The sequence below is a fragment of the Pterocles gutturalis genome, unplaced genomic scaffold, assembly GCF_000699245.1.
Source record: "Pterocles gutturalis isolate BGI_N339 unplaced genomic scaffold, ASM69924v1 scaffold18350, whole genome shotgun sequence".
In the NCBI taxonomy this organism is placed as follows: domain Eukaryota; kingdom Metazoa; phylum Chordata; class Aves; order Pterocliformes; family Pteroclidae; genus Pterocles; species Pterocles gutturalis.
The window spans coordinates 1-23,146 of NW_010146216.1; the positions used below are offsets into that span (position 1 = coordinate 1).

The 23,146-nt window shown below is 36.3% G+C and overlaps 1 protein-coding gene across 1 annotated transcript; it reads right to left on the minus strand.

Moving 5' to 3' along the window:
- Positions 1 to 5,048: 5,048 nt before the first annotated feature.
- DDX43 (DEAD (Asp-Glu-Ala-Asp) box polypeptide 43) lies at positions 5,049 to 22,889 on the minus strand (the record flags this gene model as incomplete). The annotated part of the gene is made up of 15 exons (XM_010085662.1): positions 5,049 to 5,156; positions 8,849 to 8,936; positions 9,452 to 9,590; positions 10,292 to 10,401; positions 10,995 to 11,122; positions 12,672 to 12,759; positions 13,527 to 13,627; positions 17,002 to 17,143; positions 18,536 to 18,646; positions 18,914 to 19,032; positions 19,111 to 19,267; positions 20,736 to 20,817; positions 21,090 to 21,197; positions 22,451 to 22,568; positions 22,834 to 22,889. Coding segments are annotated over 15 exons (1,655 nt in total), but the record flags the coding sequence as incomplete, so codon positions are not given.
- Positions 22,890 to 23,146: the final 257 nt, after the last annotated feature.

The following is a 23,146-nucleotide window of genomic DNA, read 5'->3' on the forward strand; positions in this document are numbered from 1 at the left end:
AGAAATAGATCACTTTATTTAGTAGCCAAACAAAACGAAAAAGAAAAGGTTCTAAGAGGTACCTCAAATACAGACAATAAGTCTAAGTTACGTGCTATCTATCTTCTCTACAACTTCATCACTTACAAGTGCTATAAAGAGGGTATCCAGTTCTGTTCAGTATTCTGCCTTTCAGGTACAGATCTTTACCTTATCCTAGATTATCCAGATCAAAGACAACTGAAGTCCCTCTTTAAAACATTAGATTTGTGACACTGTTCTGTACTGAAATCTAAAGCCAGAACTGCTCTGCCAGGCTGTATACTCATCACCCCAAGAGCATTATATTAAATCTACAAAGTCCGACACATGACTAGGGACCTTTCCTGGGCTAGTGCTGTACTGAACAGCAACATCCACTCCTTTGCGTTGTAAGAAAAAGAATAAATTAGAGATTTCTGAAAAGGCAGGGGACATCCCTATAAGTGGGACTGTATTCACAAGTTATATACTTCTGCAGGAAGTAAACTCTATACTTTTTCTAGCAAGATACATTATTTCTCATTGAATTCTGGTATGGCTACATCTTTTTTTTTTTTTTTTTTTTATGTCCTCCAGACCACTGTCACACCAAACCTACATTAGTTTGTGGAAACATCCCAACTTGTAATTGCATTACGAGAACTGATGATTTCAGCAAAAAGAGTTCAGGCAATCTGGTATTTTTTTTAATTAGCATGCCCCTCTTAACAATGCCAAAGAAATCATTACTGCCCTACTGGGCTGTCTCTTCCTGTGAAACTTAAATGTAAAGAGTAACTGAACCAAACGGGCAAGGGAAACATTCTAACTTACATAAAGATGACAAAAATTATTTGCTCATTTTAAAAACAGGGTTGAGCTATGTTAATCATTCTTTTCAGAAACATTACCAGAAGAATAAAAATAAATGCTTTAGAACAGTCACCTACCTGAGACTAACTCACAGGCATGTTACTTGCACAAAGACATTGAAACCAATGGTGAAGATTTTTTTTATTCAAAACCAGAATGGTTATGCAGTAAGGCTAATGATACAGAACAGAAATTCAAAGGTAGTCGATTTCTATGAGTAGTGCAGTTCCCCAAATAATTTTCAACAAATGCAGGAAAGTTCAGAATTAATTTTAAAGTAAATCCCAACATCCTTAAGAATATAGTCAAAGCATCCAAACAATTAATTATGTCCCATATTAACATGCTAATTGCCTTTGTGTGGAGCAGCTGGGGAATTAAGGATGAATTAACTAACTGTAGTCACTGAATTACAACTTTTTTTTTTTTTTTTTTAAAGTGCAAAGAAATTACTGGTATTTAAGTCAATTATAAATTATCATTTTTTCTAGTTACAGACACTGGTACTTACTCCTGTGTAACAATTTACCAATCTTGTACTCAACTTTAGGAAACACCTGGCGACTCTCTTTCTCGCATATTGAGAAGGCCATGATCAACAACCACGGCAGCTCAAAGACATGTTGTGAATCTGATGGACCAAAGTGCTGCAGGTTGGTATTTCAAAGGAATATTTGGCTTTAAGCCTGTGTCAGCCAGTGTATCACTGGTTCAGTTTAATATTTAAGAATTTTATCTAAGACTAATTACTCCTCCTAGGGAGCAAGAATAAGGCTTTCAGGCATCGTTGCTCTACAGCAGTACAACACTGGATATACTCGCTGAAGTTGCATTTACTCGGAGGTGGAAACAAATCCCATTGTAGGTTTACACTCTAGACTTGCCTTAGAGAGCAAAAAGAGGCAACTTGTTAATTAATCTTTGCCAAACTCAGTCCTGTCCAGAAGAACCAGCTTAAAAATCTGATGACTCAGCTTTCTGAGCTTTAGGACCAAAATTACACTTCATACCAAGGCAATTTATAAAATGATGTTGAGAAAAGAACTGCTGAATGGGATCAGGATGAACAAATGTGATTTTTCACTCCAATATAAACTGGCTTCCACATTTCTTTGCAGAGAAAGAACAAAACCCACATGAGATACAGAATCTCCTTAATGGCATAGCAACTTCTTAGTTTACTTGTAATTACATCTTGTACTGCATCAAGACAGTCACAAGAGAACTCATGCGTAATTCTTTATCTTTGCATGTCTGATAATATTCACAAAGCAATGCCCCTGCCTAGCAGTGTATTAAACTAAATCTACCTCTTCCCCTCATGGCATGGTACAGGAAGGTATCAACATTTCCTTCAGGGTAAATCCAAACCAAAAGGGCAGCTTTAATCTTAAGCAGTGCTCCAAGGTCATGTTCTAGTGGTAGCATCTACAGCTAGGAGACTACTGTGTGAGCATACTGCTGACCAACACTTTGTATTTCTGTGTTGCTGTGGCTACCCGTGACAGTGGTGCATGCACAAAAACTATTGTTTAAAGTAGATATCCTTCAGTGCTAGAAGCTGACTTCATGCACAATAACTCTACAACTATCCTGAACTTATTTTCAGCTTGTATTCAAAATACTGAAAATTTTATTCTATTAAGAGTAAGAAAATTTTTATTGCTTTCATGAATAATGTGTATTTGAACATTGAAAATAATTATGTAGAACGATGTAGAAGGTACCTAATAAATTCTTATTCATTTAACAGGAAAGGTTGTCTTAAGCTTCTGAAGTATCTTCTAGAACAACTTAAAATTACATATATGAAAGAGTTGGAAAAATTCTGCTCATATCATGCCAAAACTGCTTTTTTCCACGCATGTGTCATATGGCCAGATGACACAGACTGGCATGTGGAAGACCTGGATCATTGCTTTCAGAAATATCTGGGATATTTTCTGGATTGTCTGCAAAAGTCTCAGCTGCCGCACTTTTTTATTCCCCAATACAACTTGCTCAGCCTCAAAGATAAAGCGAGCAGTGATTTCCTTTCAAGACAAATAAACTACCAATTGAATAATGGATTCCCAATATTTTGGGATAGGCATTGAAAAATATTGTTTACAATAACTATATAATAATGTAAATTTGCATATTTAAAACCAGAAGTTCTGCACCTTAAGTTACTCCTAGTAGTCTGATACTACAAAAAAAAAAAAATCAAGAACAGTAGGAAAATTGTATACTTCAGTCACACTGCTAACCCATATCCTTTAAAAGAAATAGGACATTAAGTAATATTTATCTTCCCTATCCAAATGTAGATGTCACCTGCAAATTATCTTCAAGGTATGCTAAGAACATATAGAAGTTTGTAATAGTTAATTTCTCATATGTAATTTCTATGATTTCAAATATAAAGGCATCAATGACTGGGTGAAGTGAAAAATGATAATTTTATTGAAAATGAAGATCTGCTGCAGAATATTCAAAATACAATCTTGCTTTCAAAAGAAAAAAAGTCCCTGGAGTTACTTTGACATAAACCACAGCTTCAACAGATCAAGGGGGTAGATAAAGACCTTTTGCAGAGGACAATGACCAGCATCAGTGAGCAGAGAGAATATGGTATCAAAGCAATGTGAAGTTCCTGAAATAACTTATCTGAGTCTTCAGAATTGCTTTGGAAATGAGTCTTTTCACTGGACTTTGGATGGGAAGCAATCATTATCTAAAGTGCTGCAACAGAGTAAAAGTTATTGTGCAGTGAGCATTTGTGAGACAAATCTTGTAGAAAGAAATGTATCTTCATATCAAGGGGTAGAGTCTCCATGTGAAAGGTTATCAAAACCAAAATGCAGCGTGAATCGGACATTCTCTGAATCAGAATTCAGCTCGATTTTTCTTATGTTGAAGAGTATATGCATTAGGAAAAAATAATATTTCCTATTACTAAAATTGTGCAGGTGATAAATACACAGCATTTGGGAACTGCTGTGTGCTGTAAGTAAATATATCTTCTGCTTTTTCTTAAAGAAGCCATGGGAAGTCCATAGTTGTAGCCTACTTTTTGAAGGCAAAATAACCTACTGGCTTCAATAATGCCCAGATTTCACCTCAATTATGAGCAAATCAAAAAGAGGGAAGGCTAGAAGAACATTTAGAGAACAATTTTACTAAAATATTCTCATCTCACTAGATTCAGTTTATTAGTTTTTCCTTTACTCATGACACGAGTAAACACAAGTTCAGACCAAGCATCAAAGGAATAACTCCTTCCCATGTAACTTCCAAAGAGTGAAAACATTCCCCGCTATTGTTAGCGGTCTGTGTGACAGAACCTGGCATCCAAAGGTAAGATTTGAATCAATTTATCAGAAAGAAATAAAAACTGACCTTCAACTGTATTTTTTCTTTATGACTTTGCTAACATTGCTTTAGTAATCTCTGGTTTACTTCCTTAAGCTAGAAAATGACATCCATGAGAATAAGAGTAGAAGCTGTTTTTTTCCACAGCCACAAACACATACTTACTGTTATGCTTTACTCCATTAGGAGCAAATGCAGACTTCTCTCAAAAAAACCTTGAGACACGAGTCTTAACAAAACTTAATTTCAATGTTAAACCCAAACAAACAAAACTTGCTTCAGCAAACATCAGTTACTGCAAACACAGCAGTTTTCAAATAACAGTTATTTGAAACTCATGAAATGCTGAGGAAATACTGTGTGTCACTGGCACATGTGGCATATATCAATGCAGAAGTACAGTATCTTGAAGCCATGCTGACAAATATTGCTTACATTCACTAATCCAGTTCTCTGAAAATAAAAGGAAAAATTATCTTTTACATTCTTGCGTATTTATACTGCTTTTAATTTTAAAAAAGCACCAAACCCACAGTATTTGTTTTTAACCAGCAGATAATGGTTTTGTAAGTTATGCACAGAAAACAAGGAAAAAAAAATTAATTATTCTTAAAGTGAAAATAGTGTCCAAGGGGAAAACTAGATTTATTTATATTTAAAGTTAATCCAGTTTTCTTTTCTAAACCACTTTTACAAATGCATTTTCTTTAAATGGATAGGTAAAGAAAACAATGAACCGGAAAAGAAACTTCTAAATTCAAGCCCATAGGTGTTAACATTAACTATAATCACTTTGTTTCAGTAACTTCCAGGGGTTACAGTTATTTTGAGGGCTTTCTCGGAGGTCTTCGTATACCCTTTTCAGTTTCTCTTCTCATTTGAAATTGTTCGTATCTTTCTGCCATTGCAATAAGCTCATTAGGAACTACCTGGTAAGAAAGATAAGAACAAGGTCAGTTTGAAATAAATCTAAACTTTTAGTCTCTGCTTTACAAAAATTCCATTGATTTGTGTGTTCCCAACATTGATTTTGTAATTTATCTGGGTCCCGTCACTTCGCAGATTATCTCTCTGCATCTCTACAGAAAGAGATCTTTTTACATAAAATTATAGTGAAAAATAATCAGCACAGTGGCAGCACAGTTACACATATATGCCAGTATCACCATATCCGATGACAACATACAACCAGCTAATTAAAATATTTGTATTTCAGACAGAAATGCATCTTTCGGTGATAACGATCAGCTGGAGAAAACATCCAATGCCACTAAAAGGTGATACCATATTATATACATATTTGAATATTACACTATTATGATTGATATTAAATTCCTTTTGGAAATTTTAAGAGCCTCTGAAGAGAAACTTTGCTACTTAAAGAAGGTGTTGCCATAGGAAGGGTTCTCACATGGATAAAACAAAGCTAAAAGACAAGAAAAGAAGGGCAGGAGAAAGTGGTCAGTTCTCCCACCACTGGGAGGTCACAAGAGGATCTTGCCAGAAAGCACTGAGGATCTTGGTATGTTTGTAATGATATGGAAAAGGAGGTGAACAGTACCATAAGCACACTTTGTCACCTCAGAGTTACTCACCTTCGTAAGGACTGAGGCCAGATGCAAAGAATTACAGACTTTAGTTGGTTGAGTGATACTGATTAGTGAATGAAAGAAAGAAAAACATATACTATTCTTATAGATCATGGAACAAAGGCAGTGTCCAACAAGTCTTCTTAAATCAGATCAGGCATAATGCAGACATCAATACAATGTTCACTGCAAAAAGCAGTATGGGCAGCTGTACTGTCAGAAGATGTTTTAGATCACTGATCTATCAAAGCCAGTCTGCTTCAAAAATCGGCTACAGCGTGTAGCCACACAGCAGGTACAAGATATAGAATCACAGAATGGTTTGGGTTGGAAGGGACCTTAAAGATCATCGAGTTCCAACCCCCCTGCCATGGGCAGGGACACCTCCCACCGGCCCAGGTTGCTCAAAGCCTCATCCAGCCTGGCCTTGAACCCCTCCAGGGATGGGGCATCCACAGCTTCTCTGGGCAACCTGGGCCACTTGCCTCACCACCCTCACAGTGAAAAATTTCTTCCTAATGTCTAGTCTAAATCTGCCCTCTTTCAGCTTATACCCATTACCCCTTGTCCTGTCACTACACAGATAAAGAGTGCCTCCCCATCTCTCCTGTAGCCCCCTTTCAGCACTGGAAGGCTACTATTGGGTCTTCCTGGAGCCTTCTCTTCTCCAGGCTGAACAACCCCAACTCTCTCAGCCTGTCCTCACAGGGGAGGTGCTCCAGCCCTCTGACCAGTTTCAAACTTCTTTTGTCAGGTTTATAATTCAGCAATGCCTGCCATTTGCTATCAGTATTTTTTCTTAAGCTGGCATGACAGTCAGCTCACTAGCAGATATTTTGTGCTGTGTGGTAAACAACTGCCCTGGCTGTCAGGAGTCCACAGAACAGGATGCCTATAGTTTAAGACATTGTTTAAAAATAAAGTGAAAAATTATGCAACTCTCCAACTGAAAGTCACTACAGACTTGCATCAGTAGAGACAGAAGTAATGAGACAAAGTTAGTGCTTCACAGTTGAAACACTGGATAATTTTCTTCTTCATGGATAATTTTCTTCCTCAGTAACAGATCAGATCCTCTCCTACAGCATGAAACAGAATTTATTCCAACTCAAATTGCAACAGTTTCTTGCAAGACTGTTTTTTGAGCAGGCACAAGGAAAGAGTAGGAAGAAGCCAGGATATGGAACATAAAAATCTCAGTGAGGTGATATCCAGCATCTAGTGGTTTGATGAGAGTTTTACATGGACAATCTGTGTATCTGCTAAATATGTAACCTAGGTATGGTAGTCCAAATGAGAAAACAGAAAAGGAAGAAGATGTCATAATTTATATGTAACACTTCTCTTGGTATTAACAGAGATCAGTGGTTTTCCACCTGATTCTCTAATAGATCTGTCTCTGCTTCTAAACAAACTTGTATGTAAAGATCCCTCCAGCATAATATAAAATCTTTCTGTTGTACCTGTTTTTTCTTTAGGGAGATTATATTCAAAAATCAGTGAACACATCTGGCTAACAAATGTACCTTACTTCTTTTAAAATCTAAGTATTCTGAACCTTCAGATCATGTTTTCAGTTGCTCTCCTTCCCTTTTACGTGATACTTTAAGACTCAAGTAATGATATTTTCATTGTCATAAAGAAAAAAAAAAAACCCTGCCTGTATGGATACCGCTATAACTTGAAGTTTGAGAATAATGTGACTAACAGTTACCCTTGAAAGTAAGGATTCAGAGGTGCTTTTTTTCTCCTCTGAACTCAGAGATCCATCCTCAGTTTAGCTATCAAATGTTTAAAAAGTTTGGGAACTTCACAGTATGCAGCAGGAAACAAGGCATGGGTTGTAGCACCTGATGCAGAACAGAGAACAAGGCACTTCTAAGTTATATTTAAGTATCTTCTAAGAATCATTACTGGTTTTGCCTCTTACATTTTCTGAAGAAAAAAAAACCCAAACAAACAAAAAAACCCACCCCCAAACAAAAACCCACGACCTGCAACTCTAAGGAATTATTAGAGGACAACCCTTCTTTGTTTTGTTTTTCTTTTGCTTCTTGAAATCTTCTTATCAGGTTTGCAATAAGTGGCATGACATCTTTTGAAGAAGAGTTGTAAAACAGAAGATCTAGGTGAAGTTCTACGTCAGGGTTTAAAGTTCGAGCTAGTACCCACAACAACAACCACAGGTCCTTGGTAAAAACAATTTAGTTTGTACTCAGACTTTAGGTGAAGTTCTACCTCAGGGTTTGAAGTTCGAGCTAGTATCCACAACAACAACCACAGGTCCTAGGTAAAAACAATTTAGTTTGTACTCAGACTCCCATCCCCTGCCCTGCCCACCCCCCCCAAAAAAAAAAAGAAGGAAAAAACCTTTAAAAAATTTCAACTTGAGTCAGGGCATGAAGTGGGTTTACTATAAATCAGGCAAAATATTGTTTTTGTTACAGCAAAAAGCAGCAAGAAAATTGACTCTGGCTTCTTGGATATGGTCACAAGAAAAAAAAAATTATTTAAAGTAAATAAAGGAATCACATTCCAGTCCTATTTCCCATACTATTTACAAGCATCTGTAAGAAAGATAGTTTCAAAAAGTACATGCAGATATCACAACTGTCAGATATAATAAACTGATAGTTGAGCTTCTTCTGATATAAATATTGTTAATATGTACACTGTTAAACAAGAACATTGGTATATGAGTCCAGAGGTGAAATATAAATGGAATAAAATAATATGAAATAAAATAGATCCTATTCTGGGACTCCTAGACCTCTACATGTGCATAGATGTTAGTTACTTTTTCTTTGGATGCAGAAGGCTTTGATTAAAGTTCCCAGCTCTTTTCTGGGCTGGGACTCCTCTGTAAGGTAAAATACACCTAAGGATACCCAGGACCAGAGAGACTTAACTACTAATTTTTTTGCCAGAGACCCTCACCAAGAAAGGTATAAGTAGGCTTACACCTTCATGAACTGTTTCAGGTGGTAACCCAGAACCAACATAAAGTCTTACCCAGTAAGATGTATTCTTACTTGGTTTGCTCTTTGCAGAATTTCAATCAGCTCAGATGCAAACCTCCAGTCTTTCCTAGTGACAAGTGTTACTGCCTCCCCAGTGCGTCTAAACAAGGAATGAAAAAAGTGTTCATGTGCAAAACAACATATACAAGAGAAGTCACGTGTGCCATACCTGGGAAAGCAGCATTCCAAAGTCCTAACATCAAACTACACAACAATGATAGGCTGAAAACTTTCAACTTATATATGTTTTTTACCAGTAGGCTGTCTAGGAAGCCAGAGACAAACAAGGAAGTGACATTTCAGAATATCAGACTCAGAATTACAGTTGTTTTGAACTGTAAGTTGTCCCCACATTTAAATCAGCTTTCAAACATGCCTCATTCCCATCCACTTCAATGAAATAACAGAAAAGTGGAAAACTTGTTTGTCTTAAATTTAACAAAGAATGAAATTCAAAACATAAGGCAGCATGTTATCTAAAACATACTTCGATAGACTTTGGAGTCTTCACTCCCCCACTCCACATCACCAGTAGCTCTAGCATTTGACAAGAGCAACCTCTAAGCAGTGCAAAAAATATTGACAATATATTACTCTTTTCTTGTAAGCACTTACCCTGCTCTTCCAGTACGACCTACTCTATGAACATATTCTTCTATGTTGCGAGGAAAGTCAAAGTTAAAAACATGAGTAATATCATGCACATCAAGACCACGGGATGCTAAGTCAGTAGCTACCAGTATTCTGACTTTGCCTAAAGTACAAGAGAATAGGAATTTACAAATAAATGGGAAATATACTCCAGTCTATTGCTTTTCTGATGTATAATGCACTTATTCTTAACACATAAAGGAAAAATATGCTTGTTGCGTGTCACACTGGGTTAGCTTGAAACACAAGTTGGTAAGTAAGCACCCAAAACGTCATTTTACTATTTGTGTTTCACAAGTAAAACAGCAGGGTGCAGACAACCGAGAAACATGCCTAGCTGCTACAGAGAGTCTGTGAAAAGAACAGAAACTTCAACAGCTATATTCTCAGCTGGCATCCTTATCACAGGACTACTTTGTTTTATTAGCATGTGACCACCTAACCCCAAAGTGTAACCCTGCTGGCATAATCCTAAGCAGAACTGTTTCACTGAAAGCACCATCATTTGACACTTACTGTTCTGTAGACTAACACAATATTGACTTTTCCACAGAGACTTAAAAAATAAAATAAGCCTTACTTTAAACTAACTCTTAGACATTCCAAATTTTATTGAATCACAATCTCTCTTTGCAGTTTTTTTTTGTTTGTGAAATTAAGAAGTAAACATATCATTCAGAGCTCTTTAGTATTTTAACTTATATGGTACCGAAGAGACACGGCACTTACAAAGAGACAAAGTTCTGCACGTGTCAAGTTTTAAAAACCCAGGTTAAACAAACCAGTACTTAGGTACAAACGTACCTTTCTTGAAATCATCTAAAGCCTGTTCTCGATCACACTGTTCCCTGTTACCATGAAGTGACTGTACAGGAATTCCTTGGAGACCAAAGTCGCTTGCTAAATCATCAGCTCTAGGATGAAATAAAAGAATGGTTCTTAAAAAGAAAAAAATAAGAAGAAAATAAAGCAGCACAGTATCTAGATTTAGACCCAAAAGACAACAAAGTGACAACAAAAGCTAAATGTGGGCCAAAGGACAAAACCCTGCCTAGGTCAACTCATATTTATTATAAAACAGTATGAAAGGAAGACTATTCCCCACATAAATGTTTGCTTTTGTTTGTATATAAGACAAGTAATATATGATTTTTGTGTTGTTCACTCAAAAAACTCAGGTATGGTACAATGACCACCCCCCCATCAGGTCTTGTATGCATCAGCTGCATGTGAAAGTAAACAGCACATCACATTAAGTGTCCTGAAGAATCTTAACATCTAGCTTAACTATGTGAAACTGAGATGTACGACCACTGTTAATGATATTAAAAAGGATACAAACTAGCAGTCAGTCTGCAGAAATAAATAAATAAATAAAAATACTACCCCTGCCAGCACATTGTTGACAAGAGCTGTTACATTTAGTAATTATTATGCTAAGAAACTGTCTAGTATTTCTATTAGAACAAAAAATGAAGAGATGTAATACTGGGAGGTGATTACATACGTAAGCTTTTTTCCCACAAAAATGATGACCTTATCTTTTGGCTTCATAGAGTCAATGAAGCATTGCATGAAAGCTCTCTTTTCCTCCTCAGCGATAACAGTAACTCTCTGTTCTACTGTATTTACTGCCTGTTAAACAGCAAAAAGGGATATAAAATAGAAACAGATTAGAATAATATTTTTTCTGTTAATTCCCATATTAAGATATGATGAGACTTGTAATACGATACCACAAAAAACTATTTTAAAACCAAAATATGTATCACTTTGGAGTTCAAATAATGCAGATTTATTTGTTGTTTCCTAGTGGCTTTAGGAGAATAGTAAAATTTATCTTTAAGCAGTTTGCCAAATCATATATTTGCAGAGACTGGGAGGGTACAGTTTAGCAGAACAGTAAGGTGAAAGACATATTCCTAATATCAGTGAAAATCGGATTGAAGTACTCTGAGTATATTTTGTGTTAACCCAGAGCAAATTAGAACAATGGCAGTCTTCCTCGAAAGGACAAGCTTTTAAAGAAGATTCTGTAATCTATTTGAAATGATCAGTTCTGGCCAATTCTTCCAACAACAGTTAATAAACACTTTACTCCATTATAGTTGAAGGTTATCATATAATGTCTAAGGTATACTACATAAGTAGTATAAAGGTCTAGACATTCTCATGGCACTGCATCATGATCTTGTGGCAAGGGTTGAAGAATCAATCAAGTACATAGAAAGAGTCTCTCTCCACATGGGAACCCTTGCCTCTGCTCCCCAGAAGTACCTCTTCAATTAAGAGAAGCTCCTGTAAAAGATGAATACATTACACAAGAGAGCTGCATTAACAGTTGATAACTTTTAAGTTCCAATCTTCTGTCTTTGAGAAGTAGTGTCCTTTGACAAAAGCACAGTTCCAAACAGGACAGATGAAAGTACATTTTCCCCCTATTTCTACTCAAAAGCACATTGAATACTGAGTTTCCTCATTCCCTATCACTAAAAAAGTGTAACTGAAAAGGAAAGTTTCATAATTTAAGAGCCAAACTTAAAGCAATCTCTGGACCAGGATGCAGAAATTTTGGAAGAACCACTCCTTCTGTAAATTCTGCTGGTGCTGAAGCCAACTACACATAGCTGCACGAGCATGACACGTATGCAACTACATCTACAGATTAGAAATTTTGGACTTTGAAGACAGTTGTTACTCTAACATATACGTTCCTGCTCTAGACAAGTGCTCCCCACCCCCCAGTTTAGTAGAGAGCTTCTGCTCTCTTTGAGAAAGCAGCAGTCAAGAAACACAGATCCAAATTAGGAGCTGTATGCATCAGAAAGAAGACCTTCAGAAGGAAAAGTAAGGAAGCAACAAGAACTTGCTGAACAGAAGTGAAGGCTCAATATTCAAAATTCAATTTGATTGACACTTGTTGCTTGTGACGTGTTACACTGAAGATCTAGGACTTCAAGATTTTGTTACAGAAACAAACAAACAAGAACTTTGTTCTTATAAGCTCTTTCTAAACTTTTAATGAAGCTTTAGAAGAACACTATGGAGCTGTTTTTTAAAAGTTTGGATTGCTTTTTCAAGTTACATACATTTACTTACATATAGTTACAAGCAAAATATTTCCTGGTTTAATTGTAGGTTCTTCTCCCAAAGAAAAAAAAAAAAAAAGAACAGAACAACTTACTGCTAAGTCAAGAGTTCCAACATATACAATCATAGGATTTTTCAAATAGGATTTCGCAAGGCGCCGAACACCATCAGGCCAAGTAGCACTGAACAGGAAGAAGAAAAACACATGAGAATAAGAGTGCAAAATCTTCTCCAACTCATTAATTTCATCACATTCTCCGTTCTATTCTTTCTTACACACAGGTGAAACACTTGTGTATGGAATAACAGTATTGAGCTTATATAATATTTAGAAATAGTCTGAAGTTATTAGTAAACAGCACTCAAGCTTTAAAGATAACTTTCTAGTTTAAAACTACAGGCAACAGTTATGGAGCCTTTCTAATGAAGCAAAAGTGAGTTTAGTAGTCCAATGATACCTGATAAGCAACCTTTTAGTCTGTTTGTATCTCTAAAACAATAGCTCCAATGCAAAATACAGTAACAAAAATGACAGCTGGGATACTCTATTATTAAGCGCCCAAAAGCTGCATAATTTCAAAATTAATCCAGCTACAGACTAGCACAGATACTGATCAGAAGGATACACATTTGGTCCCAGATGGAGAAACAGAAGTCGTTTCAAATTGATATGGCAAATTCTAGCACTCCCAGGACACCTTCCATTTTGGGAAGAACTCAGCTGTCTTTATAGTTGATGTAAAATATCAGAAAAGGGGTAAGAAGTGAAAATAAAATTATCAAATGACTCGTTATGACTGACTAGACAGAATTAGAAAGAAAACTGATGCCATTCCCATTTAGGCTAGTAAAAGTTTTATTGAAACGGACAGATTTGTTTTGAAGTTAACTTTTTCAATAACCTTATATTTGCAGCATTCAAGTACTGAAGACTATTATGTTTACAAACCTTGTCATAACAGTTTGTCTGTCAGGCCGCACATCAATTAGGATCTTCATTATCTGAGGTTCAAATCCCATATCCAACATTCTGTCAGCCTCATCTAAAACCTGCCCAGAACAAGAATATTTATTGTGTCTAGTTCCTTAGACAAGGGTTTCTGCAAGGCATTTCTTAGCAGATAATTTTAGTGGTAACAATTTTAATTGCAGAATCCGCTCCATAATGTATTGCAAAACCTGTTCAACTTCTATTTCACCTCTTCAATTTCCTTGAACCTTTTTCATTTAGTAACACATTTGCAGGCAGAACATGGAAATCCATTGCACCTTTAAGAGCACTTAAAGTAAATGAAGAAGAAAACAACAGTTTTGTTTGTTTAAACAATAATTTAGTTGGTGCCTAAATCTAAGCATTGAATCAAAAAAACTCCAAGAAACTAACTAAACTGGGGGGGAGGGGGAGATCCCACACAACACACTTTCAATAAGAAATTTTTAGTAATTTAAAGGGGGAAATCTCATTTCTACCTTGTTAGAGATCTCACACCAGACCAAATATCAGTTATCAATTTAGTTCCTTATTAGAAGTAGGAAAAAAGCCAGATTGTACATTCTGGCTGACACTAGGACACTGCAGAACTCCCAGAGCTCAAACTTGTTTCATCTGGTAAAAAAACCAAAAGAGAACAATTGAGCTCAAGGTCTGAGTACAACTATTTCGAACTGATCTTTTTTTCCTAATATACAAGCACGCTTATAAATGTTTTCAGTCTCATGCAAAGGAAGTAGGCTGCCATCCAAGACTGATTTTTCTCCTTTAATTCTCAAATAGAGTTTATATAACCAAAGTTATATGGATCATGCTTTTAAATATTGACATTCTAGTCACTTAGGTGGAAACATAACACTTTGATAATAATCCCTTTCTACCGTCCTGATTTTGCTGTTTCATGCTTTTCAGATGTTTTATTCTATTACATGTTTTTAGTACATTATCTGTGTAAGCCTCTGAAATAGTAACAAGTCATCAGCTGATAAACAGAAGAGAGGAATTCTATTTCTTGATTTAATAATTTTTATTTTCAAAGGATTCACGGAGACTTCATTAACTATTTGGATTCTACTACAACGGCAAGGCTGAAACATCACTAATTTTATATACAGAGTTGGCTACTGTGCCCCTTTCAGCAGCAGAAGCTTTTAATCACACTGGTACTTTACTGGAAAGGGAGAAGATAGCATGTAAGTATGTTTACTAGCTGGAGCAAAGTATTTGAAGTTTACTTAATTCTCATAATTGCCTAATAAAGAATAAAGGCTGTAATAGATATAAGATAGATATTAGCACTATTTTTTCCAAACCCCTCATATCAGGTCTTGGTTTATAAGCTTAATCTCCCCTCAGCTGACAAAAATCTTACATTTCTTATCTATACATATTTACTTGTATGCTAATATTTTTAATTTCAGTTATATTTCTTGGCAAGAAATTCTAACAAGCCAGTTCTTCATGTGAAAATTATTTTCTTTCTTCTGTTTTAAACTAGGAAAGTAGGTTTACACTGTTTTTTAAATTTGAAGAATAAAAGGAGTATTCCAATCTACCTTCCATATCCTACTTCATGATTTATATTTTTTTTCAGTATACTGTTTCCCCTGAATGCTTCTCAATTATTTATGCACAACTCCAATTTCCTTACTTCTGCTTTAGGAACATAAGGTCAAAAGAAAAAAAGCACTTGGGATTACTGATGAACAAATACTGATTTACACTGAACACAGCAAAACAGAAAGCAGTCTTCAAATGACATGTACTGTAAACAATCAATAGGCCATATATGACAGAATTTCCCAGCCTTTCTTCTGAAATCATGAAAACCAGCAGCCTATCTGGAATAAATGGGTTACTAAAAATCCTAATCAAGACTGCAACTAACTTGATGGTTCCGTCAGGCAAGAAAACAAATACCCTCATGCCTCCAACTCACCTTGTGTATCATGCATATTCAAATAGAATTAACTTTAACAGAACTTGTTTTTTTGTTTAGTTGTTTGTTTGGTTAGTTGGTTGGTTTTTCAAACAAACAATTATATCCCAGTCTCTGGCCTTGGAAATATTCACAAGACTCATTGATATCTAAAGGAAAACTGTAAATAAAGCTCTTCAATGAAGAGTGTTCTTCAGCCAAGGTGTTAAAGTTGAAGTCTAATATCCCTCTCTTTTCTCTGAAATGAGGCTGTAAGATTAAACTATTTGTTGGCTGAAAGTTAACAATGAAACAGAAAGCATTTTATATATTAAAAAGTACAAGAAACTACAAGGAAAAAAATCTATGGTAACATTAAAAAAAACCTCAGAATTTTGGATGTCCAGCTTTTCATATGGGACCTAAAGAAGCACAGCATTTCAAGAAAATCTAAGGCATGACACATTACCCACTTTGCAAAACATGCTCCTTGCACTGGTTTCAATCTTCTGAAAGTATGCAACTGTTAGTGGTACAACAACAAACATTTTTCTCCTGCTTTACATCATCCTATTTCTCAATTTGATAGCCAATTGTGCTTGTAGTATGACCATACTTCACCCTGGTAGAGAAAGCTTACTAATGTTCCCATAGTTCTCAGAAAGCAGGTTTTCACGCCTTTTTTCCTCCTGCTTAGAAATTATATGTTACATGAGGCTACTCTCATTTGCCAATAATACTTCTTTTTCCACATGGCCAAGTTTCTAATGATGCCATACCACTGCTGGCCTTGCCAGTAAGCTCACAACTATTATCGAGAATTTGAGCTAACTTGTTACAGCATAGTGAGTACTTAACCCTTAGAGGGGAATGGGAGTGGAGATAAGGGAGGGAAAGCGGGCCAAATTATCAAACTAGGCAACAAGTCATCAGTTAAACAGACACCTCACATAATTTGACATAATATGAAAAGTATTTTTCAAAATAGCAACAGTTTTAATTGTCCAGCACTGCAAAAGGAAAGAATGAAGACAAAGATTCATAAGCATGTTTACATGGCTATTTTCCCACTGAGATCAAAAGTCAGTCACCCAAACATTTAAGTATCTAACTGTTTGTGACTCTGGTGCTTACCGCGCAAGTTCTAAAAAGAACCTGAGTCACTAGTAACCTTTAAAAGCAAAGGAAAAGACAACATGGGAAAGGCAGATAATCCATTAATAACTGATCTTCACAAAAATAACTTTAAAATAGCAAACGTTGCTAATATGTCATAACAATTTAGCATCTTTAAAATGCTTATTGTGCAAGAAGCCCATTTTTTTCCTAATTAATACTCCATATCTGCAATGCAATTACAGTATGTACGAACCATCCCTCCAACACCAGTCTCAATGTTAAGATGTATTGTAATTAGGACTTAAAAAGTTCAAATAAAACTTTGTTAAAGCTCAAGTTCCCCCTAAGTAACAATTTCCCAAATAATACATTACTCATTCCATATCAGCTACTTGCCAAGTATGTTATGCTCTTCAAATTTATGAAGTTGTTCATTTGAAGATCATTCAGTCTGCCAGGAGTAGCAATAACAATATCCACACCTTTGGTAACCACGTCTATCTGTCCTTTTCGGTCCCCACCACCATATATGCAAATACTGAAAAAATAAAATGTTTTACAGAAGCAGTGTATTAAGGTGCACCTAAACTCAACCTTTTTCAAATAAATGCCACCATCTTGCTTCATTTTAAGAAGTATCTAGTATTACCAAGAGGAAGGAATACTATGAGTGTGACCTACATTATCATAGTAAATAATGGACTTCACACTGAAACTCCCTCAGCAGTTCAGCAACAGCTTTCTGCTGAAATTGCAGTGAAAGTAATCATGAAAGGAAGGAAGATAGCTATTAAGCTAGGGGTATGTTTTGAGTTGTTCTGAAAATATTCACTAAAAATAGATTAAAGTATGAAAGGATGCATGATTTTCTAAACAGTACTATCCAAAGTCAGATGTTTTGATGTTAAAACAATCACCACACTCAATAAGGTATTAGGCTTACACACAACCTTAATGTCCTCTGTAGAACTCCTTCGCATTTTTGGGAAGGAAGTAGATTGTACATTTCAATATTAGACGACTAGGAGACTAATTCTGAATGCTATACAAAGTTACCAGACAGCCCTAAAATAAGTTTGGAGTACAGTGATGTCTGTTTAATAGCTTAAATGAAGATCTATGCTCTCAGCAGTTTTGTGGCTGAAACCAAATTGGGGAGCAGTGAATGCAGTAGAGGGCCAGGCTGTTACTCAGAAGGACCACAAACGGCTAGAAAAACGGGCTGACAGGAATCCCAGGAAGCTTAACAAAAGTAAAGATGAGGACAGAATTACCCCATGGCTGAGGGCCAACATGCTAGAAGATGGCTTTGCAGAAAAGCCTTGGGTGAGCAAGAAACTGAACATTATTTAGCAGTATAACCCCACAGAAAAGCAAGCCAGCTGTGTACTACGGAGAAGGAAGCCAGCAGCTTGAGAGAACTCATTATTCCCCTTTATTCAGTACTTGTGAGACCACACCTCAAGCACAATATCCAGCTTTTGTACACTCCACCTCTACTACAAGACATATATATCCACACTGGAACGAATCCAGCAGGCAGCTTCCAAGATGGTCAAGCGGATGGAGTGCACAATGGGAGAAGCTGGTAACCAGGCTCGTCAGCCTGAAGAGGAGAAGGTTCAGGGAGATCTTACTGCTGTATACAACTACCTAACAGCAAGATGCCAAGAAGACAAAGCCAGACTCTTCTCACCTGTCCACAAAGGACAAGCAGCAACAAAGGTACAATACAGAGAACTCCAACTATATAAGAAATAGTTTTTTACCATGAGAGTAGTCAAAACAGGCATTCTAAAACCTGGGAAAATATGAACTCTTGCATTTACTACCTTCCCCTCCTCTCTTAGTAAATGTAAATATTTCAGTAGGTGAATTAAGCCACAAGTGGTAGGAAAAAGTTACTTAACAAGATGAGTGAGAAGATTACCTTTTAATTCCTTTGTATGTGTACTTCGAACACTCTGCCTCTACTTGAAGTGCCAGTTCTCGAGTGGGAGCAAGGACTAACATTCCTGGCCCCCCACGCTGATCTTTAGATCTGAAATAAAGCATCTTTAGAACATGGGTATATAAAGCTAGGGAAAGTCCACCACATCTGACACTGAATATTTTTATACCGTCATAGACTTTCTCAGTACGCTGCCACAAATATATGGTGACAAATTTGGTACTTACTCCACCAGGTTTATCATTTTTTTCTAATTTATGATTTATTAGCTTCTTTACTAGAAAACCATCACATGGGAGGTGAGGACAGGGGGAGGTGTCCACATATAAATCAGTCAGACATGTGAGCAGTCCTTACATTGGTTGTGAAGTCAAGTGAATGAATCCAGGCATTAAGTATGCTAATGTCTTCCCAGTACCAGTCTGTGCTATCCCAATAAGATCAATTCCTTGGAGTATGATTGGCCATGCCTGAGACTAACATAAAACAACAAATACTTAAATGTACTTTCCCTTTAAGCTTCAGTTAAAGAGTCATCAAAGTTAAAGAAATACCTGAATTGGTGTAGGCTTTTGAAAACCAACTTTTCTTATATTGGCCATAAGATCAGGATAATGCTCAAATACATCTTCAAATTTACAGACAGGATTGGGAATGCAGCGCTTTTCACCTTCTTTTAAGTCATCACAAATTATATTATTATTTTCTTTCCTGTACAGAATTAAAGAAGTTCAACTGCTTTGAAGTCTCATTATCTGAAAAAGTAAAGCTAACACAAAAGACTGCTGATATTTTTTTTTTTTAATTCCTGGAGCCACAAAAAAACTTCAGGCTCTTGAATGAGACTTACAACTATTCTTCTGACTTTTAAAAAAGCCTTACTACAGAAACACTTCTCCTGGAGGCATCAATTACTATTCTTCCTTAAGAATGACCAATTTGGAATTATAGATGGTTATTAGCATGAACCGCAGTCCTGTCATATCAGACTTCAATTATACTCTATTACAAATTAAATAACTGTGACAAGTTTTTAAAACTAGAGACAACCCAGAACTCAGAGGAATGGATTTGACTTCTTTGTCAGAATTCTATATTCTGACAAAAGCTTTCCCGAAATATTTTCAGATCAGCTCCCTGGATGCTCTAGAAAATACAAACAGAACAGTTTAGAAAAAAAGAACATGATCGGTAAGACAAGCTTCTAAGAAAAACACCTCAAACCGCCCCTCTCCCCCCCCAGTAAACAAACAAAACCCAAAACACAACAATGCACACAAAAAGCTACATTAGAAAATTAGGCTCTGAGGCTCCCCACAATTAAGAGGTATTAATATGCATAAGTAGTTTATCTACATTCCAGTCCTGTACCCTTCTGAAGATTCCATTCAGCAAATAGTTTTACTCCAAGCACGGTGTGGGCTAGGAAAAGAATATGTAATTCAACCTCTTGTCATGGTTACAAAAATACCTTTTTCAGTTACTGTGGTTTTTTCCTTAAAGCAAACAGAGTACACGAAAAGGGAAAAACATTCCTTTATCACACAACTGCTATTCCTCAATGCGTGTTCTGAGCCTACAGAACAATGTTCTGTTGCTCCTGACTAGCTCTAACAATAATACATTAAAACAATTAATGATTAACAATTAATTTTTTTATTAAAACAATAAAATGAATATTACTGAGGCATGTACTCATCGGGACATACTTGTAAAGACAAGATAGACAGATAGGAAGAAAATGGTAACACAAGTTGAAATTTGTTTTGAAGATGGTATTTGACTAAAATACATGGGGAAAAAAGTGGCAGCAAGAGGTATTCAGCGTGTGAACAACCATATTTGGAAGAACATAGTAAGCGTGAACACGCTGTCTTGTGAAATACAAAGAAAGAGCGAAAAGCCAATGAACTGTCTTGATTTTTTTCCCTTCTGAAAGTCAACTAGATCAAACACTTTTAGAGAAACAGTTAATCCCTAAAGTTAATTTTCTAAGCAACTAATACTACCTCATCTTCTAATTATTATTTAATTCCTAAGAAAGGGTTCCTAAGAAGATCAAAGTTATTAGAAGACCTTAACATTAGTGCTTCTCAGTATTTAATCTCACACTTTCTGGGCTTTACACCTCAATAGTTATTTTTGCCAAGCAGATGATTCCCTATAGAAATTATCTTACCGCCACAGTTCCACTTCTTCTTGTGACATAGATGCAGTCCTTGACAATTCTTTATAGAAGTTTTTCTCAATTGGAGGCAAGTCTAATACAATCAGAAAAAGTAAATTTGCGTCAGTAAGAAATGCTACAGATTCAGGGTAAGTCTGCTAAAGCCCAAGATCGACATCCCAAAACCCAGACAGTGCCTTGTACTAGGAGGCTAGTCAAAAGTGAGTAGGTCACTAGACATGGTCACCACCTTATTTGGAGACTGAAAGATTCAGTCCTCTCAAAGGAAAAACTACAAACGTTTAAGCATTCAACAGATTTATCATATAAAGAGAAGTACCATACAATCAAAACTTTAAAACTAACCTGCCCACTTCATAGCTTCATATTTAGCTCTGTTTTCTCGAAGAGAGGCCCAGTTAATCACTGATTTCTTTGGGTTATTTTCAGGCTTGATAATGTCCCAGGTTTTTCCTGTGGAGTTAGTAACAAAATTCTGCTGTTTGATAGAATCTATTGTACGGCAAGGGAGAGGCCCCCCCGCCCCCAACAAACACCTTATTTTCTTTTTTCTATTGTAAGCCTCTTACGTGATTTTTTACTAGACATGAAGCACTTAAATAGCAAATTCTTTCCTAGGTCTTAGCGTGAAACACCCGTAAAACTTGTACAAATACAGTTCTGTTAAAAAAAGAAACATTTCAACATCTTTAGCCACTATAAGAAAGTAATGATAGGTTCTGAAATGCTGCTCCTCCAGCTATAAATAAGGCTTCTTGTGCAGTAGGCTTTTGAAAAACCCAGTAGATGATATGAAGAAAGCTTTATTTTTAACAGCCACAAGAGCAAGGTTTACTTCTAAAACATCCAACACCACCACAATAAAGTCTCTGTGTAGTTACACTCCATACTCGGTCACATCTACTAAGGAAGCGTTAACTATTTCTAGCCTCTTGCAACATACTCGTTGCACCTTCTGGTGCTCTTCTATAAATCAAAACTCACAACTACTCCATTCCTTATTCTAACCCTGGAACACAACTCTCAGATCCCTTCTTCCTCATTAGTGCCTCAGATCAGCAACTATAGATGTTGCTTGCCTATCCAAAAAGTCATTGGGAACACATAAAAGACAAATACCAATAACATAAGCAGCATCTCAACATACAATCATTGTCTGTATAACATGGATATACAAGCAAAGTAAACACAATAAAGCCTAGTAAAGTGAGGCACAATGTGCAACATCAAATCTTAAATGCTACCTTCCCATGAAAGTACTGAGAAGTCAGCATCGCCCATGCTATAATCAGTTTGTTTGCTTTATAGACTACATTTATAAATGCTTTTTGAATTTTAATACTGCACAGATACTACATTAAAGCTTAAACTAGAACAAATAATTGTATTTGGGGGGGGAATCAGACTTATAATGCAAGAAACCAAGTAGTATAACATTCTGCATTCATTAAGATTGCTGAAAACACAGGAACAGATTTTCACAGCTGTCTGGCAGTTCAAGGGGAGGAAGCTGTTCATAGCTGAGAAAGGAGGACGTCTAGGTATTTCTGTTTTAAGCAAGTATGCCGCTGTCCATGAACAAGGTGAAAGGTAACTTGCTTTGGTAAAAAATATAAAAACACTCCAACAAACTATCAAATACATGGAAAGAAAATCCATAGTATTTTTCTTTTCCAAAACACATTTCTTACCTTTCTCAGTCCCACCTCTAATGTAGCTTTGTCCAGATCTTGCAACAGCACTGTCAATCAACATCTTGGCTTTGTTTTGTACAGCAACACTGCCAAAAATCTTTACTTCAGCTTCATACGTTCCCCTTATAACCTATGTTCATAGAACCTTACTGAGACTTTTAATACTGCAAAGACAAACATTATATAATAATAGATACTGAAAACAATTTTTGATTTATTTTTTTCCAAATTTTAATTTCTCTTCCCAGGAAAAGGCCCTTTAATTCCCTTTCCAAAAGAAAAGGAAGCTACTGCAACATTCTTCAGCTTGGTGCCGTAACTCTGGTTTAAATGGCAGCAAAAGCAAGTACGTTCCCAACAGAGTCCATGCCTGGATGACACACAGCACATGGTACCTTTATCCTGGAACCCGACGAATCCTCAAGTTCTCTTATTTTAGTTCCGCCCCGACCTGTTATAAAGATACACTGTAGGTATTAGAAATTTAGGCCAAACCGTCAAAAACTACACATGGTAACTGTAAGTATTTTGGTTGTGACCAGAACCTAAGACTTCTGTGTGAGTGCATACATTCATAAATAAAAGAACTTATCACACCAAACTGTTGGAAAATGCAGGTAACATTTTTGGCAATTAACCAAAGGCAAGGTGTGGGGACGGGGGAAGACACCCTAGCCGAAGAGACAGCCACAAAAACAGCTCAAAAGA